The sequence below is a fragment of the Euphorbia lathyris genome, chromosome 1 (genome assembly GCF_963576675.1).
Source record: "Euphorbia lathyris chromosome 1, ddEupLath1.1, whole genome shotgun sequence".
Lineage (NCBI taxonomy): Eukaryota > Viridiplantae > Streptophyta > Magnoliopsida > Malpighiales > Euphorbiaceae > Euphorbia > Euphorbia lathyris.
This window is the reverse complement of record NC_088910.1, coordinates 24,345,923-24,361,188: the sequence shown is the minus strand read 5'-3', so window position 1 is coordinate 24,361,188 and position 15,266 is coordinate 24,345,923. Positions and strand designations below refer to the sequence as shown.

At 35.3% G+C, this 15,266-nt stretch overlaps 2 protein-coding genes across 3 annotated transcripts; one reads left to right on the top strand and one right to left on the bottom strand.

Annotated features, from left to right (window-relative positions):
* Positions 1-3,613: 3,613 nt before the first annotated feature.
* Positions 3,614-6,214, top strand: LOC136225562 (tubulin beta-1 chain). The gene is made up of 3 exons (XM_066013639.1): positions 3,614-4,077; positions 4,586-4,855; positions 5,350-6,214. The coding sequence occupies exons 1-3, from the start codon at positions 3,684-3,686 to the stop codon at positions 6,027-6,029; spliced, it is 1,344 nt and encodes a 447-aa protein (XP_065869711.1). The 5' UTR covers positions 3,614-3,683; the 3' UTR covers positions 6,030-6,214.
* Positions 6,215-6,450: 236 nt separating this feature from the next.
* Positions 6,451-10,314, bottom strand: LOC136225553 (oxalate--CoA ligase-like). 2 transcript variants are annotated; one of them, XM_066013614.1, is made up of 4 exons: positions 9,930-10,311; positions 8,575-9,616; positions 8,078-8,181; positions 6,451-7,071 (listed from the first exon to the last, which is right to left on the bottom strand). In XM_066013614.1, exons 1-4 carry the CDS (start codon positions 10,128-10,130, stop codon positions 6,853-6,855), a joined length of 1,566 nt encoding a protein of 521 aa, XP_065869686.1. In that variant the 5' UTR covers positions 10,131-10,311; the 3' UTR covers positions 6,451-6,852. The 2 variants fall into 2 exon arrangements, with proteins under 2 accessions (XP_065869686.1, XP_065869697.1); XM_066013625.1 differs by having other exon boundaries at positions 6,960-7,071; positions 8,019-8,181; positions 9,930-10,314.
* Positions 10,315-15,266: the final 4,952 nt, after the last annotated feature.

Below are 15,266 nucleotides of genomic sequence, written 5' to 3'. Positions count from 1 at the left end.
TTTGTGTTATAATAAAATCAACTTTAGAGATGGACTAAACACGCCATCTTCTAAATATTTTTTTGCGACTTCTCAGTTACTTTCTCATTGAAACCTTGCTTTCCATCCATCTAAATACTCCATTGTTGAAGAATTTGAAGCCTGAACCAGTGAAAGGGAAGGAGGAATTTGCAATCTCAAACAATTTATGAGCACACTGATATCAATATATCAGCAAGTAGCGTATCCTTAAATGACAAGAAGGGGGAAAAAGGAAGTCTTATAACCAGTTTTCATGGTCGAATCTCTTGAAGCTCAAGGCATGTACAGTAATCTCGAGTTTGTCATTTAAGGTGAAAACCTAATTATACATCGCTTTTAATACCTTGGAACATTTTGGAATACCCTTTTGGCTCCTTTTAAGATCAAATACCCTTTTTCCATCAGGTAAAGCTCTAATATGAAAGGTTTTTTCTTCATATATATTCTAATAAATACTACAACTTAATTTGAGATCCAATTTCTATCTCTTCTATTATTTTCATTTTTTTTCTACTTGTTTATGCTTTATTACATGTTTTATGGCAAATATAATGACCTATTTAGTTGTTTTATAATAATTGATTCAACTTGTTTTTTGTTTTTGTTTTTAGCTAGTTATGCTTGATTACATGTTTTATACCACTTTGAAATATAATTATAGTTTTGTCATGATGACAGATTGGTCAAAATGGCTGAATATGTTAAATTGTCTATTCATCATGAGGGACAATGGGAAGATATGGACAAACAATTGTACATAGGGGGAGAAGTTTATGTTATTGAAGTGGATATAGATTTTTTGTCGTTTTTTGAATTAAAAGGTTATGGGAATGACTTGGGATACCAAAACCCTTGCCAAATGTGGTTCCGAATTTCTGGGTTGGGTGGAATTGAAGGTCTTGAGGAGATAGAGAAAGACCAAAATGTTTCTAACATATTACAGTATAATAAGGGAGAGGATCATATAGATATATATTTTGTTGAGAATCTAGTTTTTTTTTTGGACAAATTAAGGCGTTGATGTATTTGGCCATTTGTTGTATGGCATTGACAACTTGTTAACTTAAACATATAGAGTACTTTTTGTTGTTTTATACCTTCAAATCAAAATTAGGATGTTTTAGTACTTTATTAACACTCTGCAAAGTCTAATATTCAGGACTTGCACTTCCATTTTATCGACATCGTTACTTAGAATTTTCATACACAGCATTCATTTGTGTTTAATTGATTATTAAAAGAGAATGAAAGGGTTGGAAATTTGCAAAGGAATGGTTGTTGGAGGATAAGTTCAATTACCAAATTGTTGGTAGACTGTTTTATGTTTCAATTTTGTTTATGTTTTTCCAATTTGGCCATCCAGAATGATACTTGTCAGCATGAAAAATTGACTCATTTGGACTGATATTGATCTCATGAGCCCAAGTTGAAGTACCAAATGAACCAAACTTGCTAACTTCGTTGCATCTTTTTTGGAGTATGATAATTGCATGCTCTATTTTTCCTGTGCCTGCATTAAATTGTCACTGATATGCAGTATATCGTCTATGAAATGGTTTCTAAAGAATTTTTCTTACATTTTGTTTCTCACTAGTTTACCAAGCCTCAACTGTAGAGGGAACAATGAAAAATTTACAACTTAAACTCAATCAACTGACATCTGTTGATTTTTGTAAATTGGACCTCTGCAATTTTTTGCTTACTATTCTGATTCTCTATGTGATTTCAAATGTGGTCTTTACATACAAGTGAAATGATTGGCATAATTTAGTAATGGATTAGTTCATGTATAATTTAGATCCATTTTCTTATCTTAATAAATGTTTGATCCATTGATTTTGCCACAAAATGGTGCTTTTTTGTTATCATCAGCAATCTCTTCTTAATATCTCAAACTCTAGCCTCCTGGAAATGAAAGAGCTGGACAAAGTCCAATAATCTATGAAACAAACAACAAATCTAAGGCAAATTTGCATTGTTAAAGCAAAAAAAGACAATGATAAATTATAGGTTGGTAAATTTCATAACATTCAAATGTTTGTTGCAAACAAGCAAAACTCCATTCCCAACATTTTTCTAGCAACATTAAAACAACAAAAGTTTAATTCTTCGTTTTCTTCAATTTGTTAGAAACCCGACTTCAATTATTTCCAAACACAATTTTGATTTCTCCAGCACCATGTCCATCTCATTGTCTGCACTGCACGATTTCCTTTTTTCCACATAATTGAAATCGATTTCGGAAATACGTTGGGAAGAAACGGAAATCGATTTAGAGATATAGTTCCGAAGAAATTGCGATCGATATAGGAAACAGGTTGGGAAGAAGCAATAATCGAAATCGGGATGGGGTTGGGAAAAAGTTGAAATCCGTATGGAGATAGAGATTATTAGGAAGAAACTGAAATTGATTTCAAAATAGGTTGGGAAGAAATAGAGATCGATCGGAAATATGTTGGAAGAAAAAGTACATGAAATCGATTTGAGGAATAAGTTTCTAACAAATTGAAATCCTCTGCATTAAACATGAGAATGCTGTACTTTTTAATAGTACAAAAATACCCTTGTTTTTTCACTGTGAGATTTAACAGAAAAAAGAAAAAACGTTTTTTTGTTAACACTTAATACCACCACGTACCTTTATTTGTAAAGTTTTAAACCACAAACTTGTATTTGCAAATAAGTAAAACCACAAGCATTTTTTTTTTTTTTTGTACTTTTCCCTATTATTTAATTACATTTGACTTCACTTATGAAATGTCAACCATTTGAATAGAAAATTAACACAATTGTTATCTTATTTAACCTTGATAATATTATAACACTTCTTGATAAATTTTATTTTAAAGATTAGCTTTTATTTATTTTTTAATATAATTGATTATTTTTACATAAAAAATATAGGTGACAAATAAATTTTAAAGTGTGTCATATGTTAATTTTAGGTGTCAAAATATTACGAGGAGGATGAAGGTTTTATCAAATCTCTATTTAAATTAAGTAAAATTTCACAAATTAGAATAGTTTACCGATTAAATGTGACCAAATAATAGGGGTCTAATGACTAAATTTTAGATTTTTTTTGGTTCGTAAGGATATCCACCGCCAGCAATAGTGACTATCCCCTTTTGTAGATGGTTTGTACCTCTATGGGCGGGACTGCTGGCCACAAAAATTCTTTTTATTCGTAAAGGTGAGGATCGGACCCTGAACTAAATAATAGGGGTCTAATGATCAAATTTTAGATAGATCAAGGACTAAATAACATTTTAGGCCTATTTTCATTTTTCTTATATACAGATGCTAAAAGCGCGTACTCTTCATTCTCCTTGATTCCGCGTGGGCTTCATCAACTACCTTGCCCTGCTCACATTTCCTAAATCTTAGCTAACCCTAATTGAGGAAAAAATTAAATCCTAATCAAATCTCCAACATTAAAAGAAGAGAGGTCACTACCAAATTTCAAATTTCAAAATTTAAATTCCCACTTAAACAACACGCCGTCACATTTTCCGTTAACGCGCACGCTAATTAACGGCGGAAAATCTTTTTCCTTTATCTCCCTACCATATAAGCCTCTCTCTCTGCTTCATTTTCCATCTTTCTCTCCATTTCAAGTTCTCTTTTTCCTTCTGCGAAGAAACTCACACACTCGAATCAAAATGCGTGAGATCCTTCACATCCAGGGTGGCCAGTGTGGCAACCAAATCGGAGCAAAGTTCTGGGAGGTTGTTTGCGCCGAGCACGGTATTGATTCGACCGGAAGGTATCAGGGGGACAACGATCTGCAACTCGAGCGAGTAAATGTTTACTACAACGAGGCTAGTTGCGGAAGGTTTGTTCCACGAGCAGTACTCATGGATCTGGAACCTGGCACCATGGACAGTGTCAGATCCGGCCCGTATGGACAGATATTCCGGCCAGATAACTTTGTTTTTGGGCAGTCTGGGGCTGGAAACAACTGGGCCAAGGGACATTATACAGAGGGAGCTGAGTTGATTGACTCTGTGCTCGATGTCGTAAGAAAGGAAGCCGAGAACTGTGACTGTTTGCAAGGTATTTTCGAGTTATGAAATTAGTCCGTCTCTTGGTTTGTTTTTATAACGATCTGTTGGTGATATTTCCTGTTTCCCTCCTTTTCAAGGTAACATTTTATTTTATCAGAGATTATTTAGTACTTTTTGTTCAATTTAGACTGCAGGCTACAGTTCAAGTTCTATTTTCAGAACATCTTGAGGCAGGTTTCTTTGTGATTCCTATGGATCCATTTTAGTTTAAGTAGTATTTCATAGGCAGAGTTTATTTAACCGCCTGTTAGATTTTCATATCTGATAAATCCTAAGATGTATATGAATTCAACTATCTAAAATCATGCTCTAGAGACTTCTGAAGTTTTAAAGAATCTATTTAATGGATTGTTTTCTACGAATAATTCATGGTATAATGTGGTCCTGGAACAAAGCGGAAGAGCTGTGGTCTTTCGCATTTTCTTTGATTTTATTAGATTTTAACTGTCCTTGATGGAGAGAGATTGATGATTGGCAAGCTTCTCTAATTATCGCAGGGTTCCAGGTTTGCCACTCATTGGGAGGTGGTACTGGATCAGGAATGGGAACTCTTTTGATTTCTAAAATCAGAGAAGAATATCCAGACAGAATGATGCTCACGTTCTCCGTGTTTCCTTCCCCAAAGGTGTCCGATACTGTAGTTGAACCATACAATGCAACACTCTCTGTTCACCAACTCGTTGAAAATGCAGATGAGTGTATGGTTTTGGATAACGAAGCTCTGTATGATATTTGCTTCCGGACTCTGAAGCTAACTACTCCTAGCTGTAAGTTCCTAGAAACTTGTCTACTTCTGGTATTGCATTTTTTATAATGATTCTGCTATTAGAGATAATTGTTTGGATGCTGATTTGGAGAACGTTAATTATATCTTCAGGAGCCATTGTTTCATTTTCTTATGCCTAAATTTGAGTTTGTTATTATATTGCTGACTATGTGTATAAAAGACGCATTATTCTGGAGATGTCACTCCTTCAGTTGGTAGTTGTTGGTATTTTATTCGTTGACTGTGATACATTCTTCTTATTTTCATTCATTCATGCATGCATCAGAACTAGAATATTTGGAGGTAGCTCAAGTCACATTTGATCCCTCAAGGCCATGTAATATGCTTTACTGCAGAAAACCTTGTGCATCATGCTAATGACTGCCAAAACGTTAGTATCTAAAAATCTGACTTGCTCATGGACTTGAATGCTGATTTTAATATGTTTTTTGAGCCGTGACGGGGCTAACTAATATTCTTGTTGTTTAAATGCAGTTGGAGATCTTAACCATCTTATTTCTGCCACCATGAGTGGGGTGACATGCTGCCTCCGTTTCCCTGGTCAATTGAACTCTGACCTTCGGAAACTTGCTGTCAATCTCATTCCATTCCCACGGTTGCATTTCTTCATGGTTGGTTTTGCTCCACTCACTTCTCGTGGGTCACAACAGTACAGAGCCCTCACTGTACCAGAGCTCACTCAACAGATGTGGGATGCCAAAAACATGATGTGTGCAGCTGATCCTCGACATGGAAGATATTTGACAGCTTCTGCAATGTTCCGTGGAAAAATGAGCACTAAAGAAGTTGATGAACAGATGATCAACGTTCAGAACAAGAACTCATCGTACTTTGTTGAGTGGATCCCCAACAATGTGAAGTCCACTGTTTGTGACATTCCCCCAACCGGACTCAAGATGGCTTCAACATTTATTGGTAACTCCACTTCAATCCAAGAGATGTTCCGCAGGGTGAGTGAGCAATTTACCGCTATGTTCCGAAGAAAGGCCTTTTTGCATTGGTACACTGGGGAGGGTATGGATGAAATGGAGTTCACTGAGGCAGAAAGCAATATGAACGACTTGGTCTCTGAGTATCAACAGTACCAAGATGCCACTGCAGATGAGGAAGGATATGAATATGAAGATGAAGAGGAACTTCAAGAAGAGGCTTAAATGTTCTATATGCTATTTTCAGGTGTAGCATGGACATAAATATTTTGTTTTTGTGCCTGGATATTTGATTGTGACTGAATTGTGTTGAAATGGGTGCTTGTGTTTTAGTTTAGGTATTTCCTGTTTTACCGACATATATGTTCATTATCAGTATATTGGTTATTAAATGAATGGGTACTTTGTTCGCTGCGGATGTTATTGATAGATTCTTCACGTTGTCGAATGCGATTGATCTCAGCTTTGTTCATCTATTCCGGGATTTTCGCTGGCTGACAGAAATTAGTGCAATCAAACTGTCTCATCTGGTCCTTGATGAACATGGGGAAATGGACTGTTCTATTTCATTGCTTGAGTTCAAAATTGTCACATCTATTATTATTGAGTCTAAAATTGTCACATCTATCATTATTTAGAAAAAACGTTAATGATGAAATTTTACATTAGTGAAATTAGTGATATTGATACACAGCAGTGTTACATGTACAAACTCATGGGCATCAACTGCAATGCAATTAACATAATCTTGTTATGACAAGACGAATATAAAACTGCCTTTTTCCATTTTCTTTTACTCATACACCATCTTGTATTAGACACTGGTAAATCACGCAGAGTATACACGTACGTGGAAAAGATTTCACTATTTTGAATTGTGGGAGGTGTTGATGAATTATCGCTTATCAGATCTCAATTGTAAAACACAAAAGAGCATCATTTGTTCCTTACAGTAAGATTTATCTTCAGTAGCACAAGTATTCGGGGATTATTTCAAATATTTCTCACCCCTTGCAACATCTGGACAGAAAAATAGTAAGCCTTCTTCTCAAGCCCCAAACTTGGGGACTGTAGCAGCTGAAATTTGAGCAAGAAAGTGCTCAGCTACTAATTTTCTTTGGATTTTTCCGCTGGCTGTGTTTGGTAGTGAGTCAGTGATGAAAACCTTTTTGGGCACCTTGAAAGCTGCTAGGTTCTGTTTAGCATATGTCAGCAGCTCTGCCTCGTCAATACTCGATCCTTCTTTGGGAATTATTGCGCAGTTGATCTAAATACCAAACATTCGATCAATCAGTTTACAATTGTGAGGAAACATATGGGTGCATGATGTCTTATTCATAATATGTAAGTAGATCCCTAGTCATACATAAAACAACCCAAACCCTGGTGGAGCCAACGAGGCTGATCTGTGGTTAAACAAACCATGGTGGGGCCAATAAGGTTGATCTGTGGTTAAACATGCATTTAAGATATATTTATTAACGAAGGGTCAATGTCACTAGTTCACTTATGTAAAGTAGAATAAATACTATGCAGAATAATGCATGTAAACTAAGGTGAAATCTCATAAAAAAACATCGGATAAAGATTGTTGTCCGACTTCTTCACATTGCACGTTATTCGAATTACGATTTTGTCCGAAATCGGATAAAGATTGTCCGACTTCCTTATTGAAAGTCGTTCTTCCCACATGGAAGTTGGACAATCTTTGTTCAATTTCCTTAACTTCCTTGTTGAAGGAGGAAAACGTAACCTGAGCATTAATGCTTGGGGTGCGTACAATGTAAAGAAGTCGGAATATTTTTGTCCGATTACTTCACAATTTTAAAATCGGATAAAAAATGTCTGACTTCGACCTGGTTAGCGGAACACTATGCGTGTAATTATGTCTAATAGGGCAACTGCAGTGGAATAATGCTCCGATGGAACATTTATCCATAGCATTAAATCAGTAAAAGTAGAAATTTTTTGCACTAGTAATCGTTTTTGAAACAACAAAATCACTACATTAGCACATCTATATCAATAAAGTCACTTATAATCAGATCCACTGTAATGTAATGCTACAGTTAGCCATGTGTACATCCCTTTAAGTTGGGTTTTGATGTATTGCTGACGTTAGTATTCCGGTGGAGCAAATTGACCGCAGTGACCTTATTGATATAGTTGTATTAGTTTAATGACTTAATTTTGGTAATCACCGGTGTAAATAACCTGTACTTAAATCATGGGTGCTTTTGAGCCCTAGAATTAGAAGCTTTGTTTGTTGATACCTCTTCACCATATTTATCATCAGGGACTCCAAAAGCCACAGCTTGAGCAACGTCCGGATGAGATACAAGAACTGCATCCACTTCAATTGGTGATATTTTCTCCCCTGAAATATCAGCAAGAGAGAAAAAGGAACAATTATAAGTCCCCACTATTGATATGTAGGCAATTTGCATTCTCTGAACGACTTAACTTTCTAAATGGCCCAAAATTAAATTGGTCTTAAACTACTATTAATATACCAAAAGGTCAATTCTGTGTATATGTGCAAAATTAAACTATACTATTGATAAACCAAAAGGTCAATTCTGTATATATGTGCAAAATTAGACTACTATTGATAAACCAAAAGGTCAATTCTGTATATATGCACACATTCGGTTGCAGCGACTGGCCAGGAATTAGTCATTATCATTGGGGCAAGGTTAGAGCTTAGGTTTCTAAAAGGTCAAAATTCAAATGAAAACGACAAAATGAAAAATGAAAGATGCATATTTACCTCCACGATTAATAAGTTCCTTAATCCTACCCACCAAATGCAAATACCCATCCGAATCAAGATACCCAAGATCACCAGTATGAAACCAACCAAATCGAAATGCCATCCTATTGGCCTCTGGGTTATTTTTGTATCCCTTAGTCACATTTGGACCCTTAATGCACACTTCTCCTTCAGCCTTTGCTCCTTGAACAACACCCTTTTCATCTAATATAGCCATCTCTTGACCCACAGGTTTCCCCACTGATCCGGCCTTATGTGGTCCATCTTCCGGTAATGGATTCGAGGACATCAAATGGGCTGCCTCCGTCATTGCATAAGCCTCCAACACCGGTGCTCCAAAAATCTCCTCTAACTTATCGAAAATGGCTGGTGCTAGAGAAGCACTACAGCTCCGGATGAACCGTAGTTTCGGGTAAACGGGTTCGGGGTTGCTAAAATGGCGATCAATTATGATTTGGTGGATGGTAGGAACTGCTGTGTACCATGTAGCATCATATTTGATCATATCTTTCCAAAATGTTGAAGCAGAGAACCGGCCCGAGGAAGGTAGAGCTAAGGAGGCTCCGGCTCCGAGTGAACTCAGTAGGCCAGCTACCAATCCGTGAACGTGAAACAATGGGAGAACTATAACGGTCGAATCTGACTCAGTCAGCCTATAAACTGTCTTTATGTTCAACATAGACGATGCTAAATTGAGCTGTGTCAATGGCACACCTTTGGGTCGGCTGGTGGTGCCAGAGGTATGGAGGAACAACGCAACATCGGATGATTCGTTGACGGGCTGAGGGATTGAGATAAGATCGGACTCCGGGAGCGTTAGAACAAGTTCAGAATCCGCTCCGGGCAGTGATGCGGTGGCTGAAAGAATGTTGAGCTTTGATGCAGCAGCTTCAGCGCAACTGTTACCTTCATGTGAGGTGATTAAAAGCTTCGTGTCTGAGTCAGATAGGTAGAACTCGAATTCCTCCGCCGTATAAGCTGCATTGAGTGGAGCAGCCGTTGCTCGGGCATTGATAACCGCCAAAAACATAATTACAAACTGCAATTATCACAAACATATCAATATCTTCTGAATCATAAACAGCATTGAATTCACTAATTCCAATAATTAATCAGCCTTTTCAAATTGTTATCTTCGTTTTCAATTAGAATCAGAAAATCCTAAAAATGAAGATAATAAAATTCAGCGCTATTGATAAATGTCGATCGGAAACAAAAAAGTTCAGAATTGAATTTTCAATTTCATGAGTAATTAAACCAATCCGTAAAAGAATCAAATCATCGACAAAACAGGGGATAAAATCACGATCAGATATAGAAAAAAGAAGAAAGAAAAAGCAATTACATCAAACCTCGATAGAATTAGGGAAAGCAAGGGCAACAACATCGCCTGGAAGAACTCCTGCCGCAACAAGCCGAGAAGCGGCCATTTCAACTAGCTGATGAAGCTGAGAATATGTCAAATCGAACGTGCCTGAAACGGACACCGCTCGCCTTTGCGGGAATTCTCCGGTGACGCATTTTAATAATCCGGTAAGAGTTGAAGTATCCATCTTCCTTCTTTTCCTCTTTCGTTATTCTTCAATCTGATAATTAACAGCATCATATGGAAATAGCAGGAATGCGATCGTATTATTTATAGCTAAAGACTAAGTTTACGGTGCAGGCTACACTGGGGTACGTATGCCACGTGGCTTGTAACAAAATTCTGATAGGTTTTTTGTTAACTGAACTCTTGCTCAGGGTAGCTCATTTTGAAACAGAGGATAAGTCTTCAGTATCAACGATGAAAAGGTGCCGTTTCATGGTGATTGTTTGATGAACATCTGACATTTGTCAGCTCCGATGCTGAAACGTGGCCGTTTCATGATGACGTAGCAGTAACTTGATGGTTGTTGCAAGTCAACATAAATGTAAGCTTAACGTTTATAGAGTATTAATGTGAGAACAAACAAAATAATGATTACTTTATAAAGGCCTAATACATATCCAGCCCTCTAAAATTGTCCGTTTTGTTCATTTAACCCCCTCACCTTACGGGACAACCCTTTAACCCCTAAACTCCAAAAAACGCTACTTTTAACCCCATATCGTTCGACGTGTCATTGACCTAGTCAACGTTTTTGTCTCAAACACAGGAGGCGCGTGGGAGGATTTTGTTCTTGCCTCCAACGGTAAAAAAAATGCATACCCAGCCTCCTAAAGTTGTCCATTTTGTTCATTTAACCCCTTCACCTCACAGGACAACCCTTTAACCCCCTAAACTCTAAAAAAACTCTTAGTTCCAACTCAAGTACGGGCATTGGAGATAAAGAAGATTTAATTGGTGTCTTTCTAATTTTTAATTGGTGCTTTTTTTGGTCTCAATCCACGTTGGAATTGTAAAAAATGCTTTAACTTTGTATGAATTATGACCACAGTGTATATAGATACAGTGGAAGGCAATACAAAGGAAGAGTTAACATCTGATTTGACATGAAGTATAGAATACAGTGGAAGAGAAGTGATGACTAAATGATATTTATAGCAAATTTTCAATATTAAGGACTTTCAAAAGAAGAAAGTAGGAAAGAAAAGAGTAAATCAAGTTTATTTCATCATATTAAAAAAAAGGTAGCCATTACACAATATAATGTATATAAGAAAGGTAGCTATTACACAAGATAATGCATACACAAGATAATAACAGCAGCAAACAAGAAAGGTAGCCATTACACAATATAATGCATACAAGAAAGGTAGCTATTGCTCGCCGAGCACATATGCTCTTGCTCGCCGAGCAGAAGTCCTAATTCGCTTGGTCGATGCCCTGAGTGCCTGATGAAGTGGGTAAATCGATTTCCCCAAGGTGCTCGCCGAGCACACCCATTCTTGATCGATGAGCATGTGAGGGAATATCCCGTTACACACGTGTCACGCGCTTGATACACATGGTCAACATTATATCTCGGCAGTCTAAAATATGGGGTTAAAAGTAGCGTTTTTTTGGAGTTTAGGGGGTTAAAGGGTTGTCCCGTGAGGTGAGGGGGGTTAAATGAATAAAATGGACAACTTTAGGGGGCTGGCTATGCATTAGGCCCTTTATAAAAGATAAAGTAAACATAGTCTCTACCATTACACAATGCTGATATATTAATTTGAACTGACATTACACAATGCTTATATAAAGATTTTCCTACTAAATCAAGTCGAATAACATAGATTGAAATTCTGATCGTAAATTGCATTTTGTAATGAGAAATCTTGTTGAGATAAGAAATTTGAGATTTGATGATAATATACCAAGTCGGTTTAACCATAAATCCATTAAAGTAAGGGTTTAGACCTCATATTTTTTAAGGTTCCAAAATTTATAATTATAATACATTTTTAATTCATAAAAATTCAACATATAAATAACTCAAAATAATAATCAACTTACTATAATACATATTAATAGTTACATAAAAATTTCTTAATTTATGTAATTCATTATTAGACTTTTAACTTTCTTCTTTGCTTGTATTTATACTCGTTAAAAGAGTTTAAGATTTTTTTTTTCTTTTAACATTAGAGTACATTTAGAACCCGTTAGAAGAGTAAGACTTTTCATATTCTTTTACCGTTAGATTTTAGAGTATACATAAAAGAACACCATACACTCCTTATTTCCTTTTTTCTTTTCATCATTTTCTATAAAAAAAGAATATATTGTTGCAATCATCTATAACTCTTTTAAGAAATCTCTCATTATTGTTATATTGTTCCCTTTTTTTAGTGGATTTTTCATCGACTCGTAATTTTTTTAATCATTGATGTTACTATCATTTTCCTCTATTGTTTATGTAGTAAGAAGTTTTTCTAAACTAAAATTAATAAAAAACTACTTAAAATCAACCATGTTATAAAAAAAAAATAACAATTTTATTTATTGAAAATGCCTTGTTAGAAGAAATTAGTTATGAAAGTTTAATTAAAGCATTAAAAGGAAAAAAATATAGAATAAAAGAAATATATAACTTTCAAAAGACCTAATTGAATAATTCGCTTTAGTCCCTACGGATGACCCTGATAATATATCTGAAATTGAGGAACAAATGGTTGAGAAATTGCAGTTCAAAAATTTGAATTGAACTTGAGAAATTACAGGCTGGATGATTGGATCCATTTTGTGACAATTACTGCCCAATAGGCCGATACTAATACATGGGCTTTGTTACTCCAGACTAGTCTCCTTCATGGCCGGGCTGGGTCAAATAGATTTGGGTTAAATTATATTATCAAACTTAATTATTAATATATCATTATTTTCTATATATTACAAATAAAGTATGATTTTACATTCTAATTTAAACATTCTAGACCCAATTCATAAATCTTAAAAATATATGATAGGCACTTAATTTATAAATTCTAATCTTTAAAATATATTAAAAATACTGATTTTATTAGTTTGACATAATTTAAAATCATTACTTGATATAGTTGTAAATAATTTTTAAAATCTGAATTTCTATGTAAATTTCCCAGTAAATTACATAATAGTCACAATTGGGATTTAAAATCATAATAATAAAATACATAAATATTTTGTTTATAAATATAAATAAAAGTTAAAATCTGATTTTTAATGTAATTTCCTCATAGACTTTTATGCTAAAATACTCAGGTCAAGGCCAACCCAACCTAATATGCTGTTAATTTGGACGGATTTGGACGAGCTAAGTTTAGGTTTAAAAAACAAATTTCAAACCCAACTCATAAACGACCACCTTTTATATATATATATATATATATATATATATATATATATTTATTGATAACAACCCAAATTATTCTTGAATAAGGAATAAGGGAAAATTAATAGAAATAATGGCAAACCATTATTCCTTCTAAAAGAGATATTTATACATGATTAATGTGGAATTAATGATAATTAATGCAGGGGCGAATATGCAAATAATGAGGAAAAGGAAGGAGTCTCTAGCATTATGCCACGCCACGTGGACCATGGCGAGATACGCCATAACGAGATACGCCCGATGAGAGCGAGTAGCGGAGACCCGCCATAGCTCTCAAGGAGAGCGTACATACGCCTTGACGGATCAAAGAATACGAAAAGGGATATTCATCTTACTGACAGAATATTATTCCAAGGACCAAAAGGGATATTCACCTTGAGAACGCCGCAAGAAGAACCGGATGTCGGATCTCTACGGTTCAGCTCAGTGAGATCCGCTGGCGAACCTATGAGGCGAATCTCCTCTTTCACCTGATTCATCACAGTAACGGCTAACCGCCGACTCGGCCATAAAGACCATTAATGAGCTATCAATTAGCTAACCGCCAGGTTAAAGGTAACCAGTAACCGCCAGCTTAAAGGTAACCAGTAACCGCCATTAATGGAGACCTTCTAGTTGCTGAAGGTTACGACTTCCTAGCTATATATAGCCTACACCCCTAGGCTATCAAGGTACACTTTTACTTACCCTTTATCAATTCAGTTTGCTCTCTTGATCTTCCTTACTGACTTTGGCATCGGAGTGTCCCCGACCGATCCCAACGGTGCCTCACAGGGAAGTGCTCCGATCAAGGATTTTTCACCAAGTTATCAATTGGTGCGGTGAAGGTGGATCTCTAACAAACAGAAGATCACAAAATCTTGACTGTATAGAGTTTCACAAAGAACAAAACAATGGAGTCAACGGAATAGAAATCACAATCTCAAACTTTGCCTCAATCAGTACAACAAATCTATCCAAATATACAGTTCTCCATATATTGGTGGGAAAGAGTTTTCTACATTGAATCTGGAATTTTATGATGAAAAAGATAAGTTTCCTCCCCTTTCTTATTGCATTTTTAATTAAAGAAAATTGAGATCCCTCACTCTTATAAAGTGTTATGAATATCATTACATATGATAAATCTAATAAACTGTGAAAGATGAAGTCATAAACACAAATCTTTCATTAAATCTTGCATGCTTACTATGCCCTCATATTTTTATGCATGACAAGTGTAATATGATATTATCATTGAATTAGTACAAACGCATGTATAAGACCCGTAATCTTGGGATTTACAAAAAAAAAAATCATCCATTCAATGTGATTTTGTCATTTGATATTAAAATATCATAAAAGGGCTCATGTAATTACAAATGATTTAAATCTGGTCGGTCTTTTGGATGAACATGCATATAACTATTAGAAGAAATTACAAAAAAATCATATTTGGTTTTTCCTTGTACTATTCACCATCTATATATGGCTTTTCTCCTATATAGTACTTTTAATATCAAAAATTCATATTTTTGAATATTGTTTTGTCAAACAGTTATTTCATTCCCTTTTTTATAAGGATGTGTCTATTCATATAAAAATTGTTTATTTGACATTGTTAGAATTTCTGTTACCAACACAAGAGACTTGAAAATATTGAGTCTATTTGTAATTATCCTGTAATTGTCCCTAACTATTAAGGCCATTATGGGCTGATGAATTACCAAATTGGATAAACAAAACTTTCATGTCCTGAGCTAACTACAAAATAGTGCAAGTGTCGGTTTCGGATCAGAACATTAATTTATGCGAAATTCTTAAGATATACATGAGAATTCCTTAAAAATTGGAGGATTGTATGTGAAGGTAGGTGAGAGTGAATTTTGAGTAATTTTCCTTACACTCCAAATTGGAGGAGAATCACGG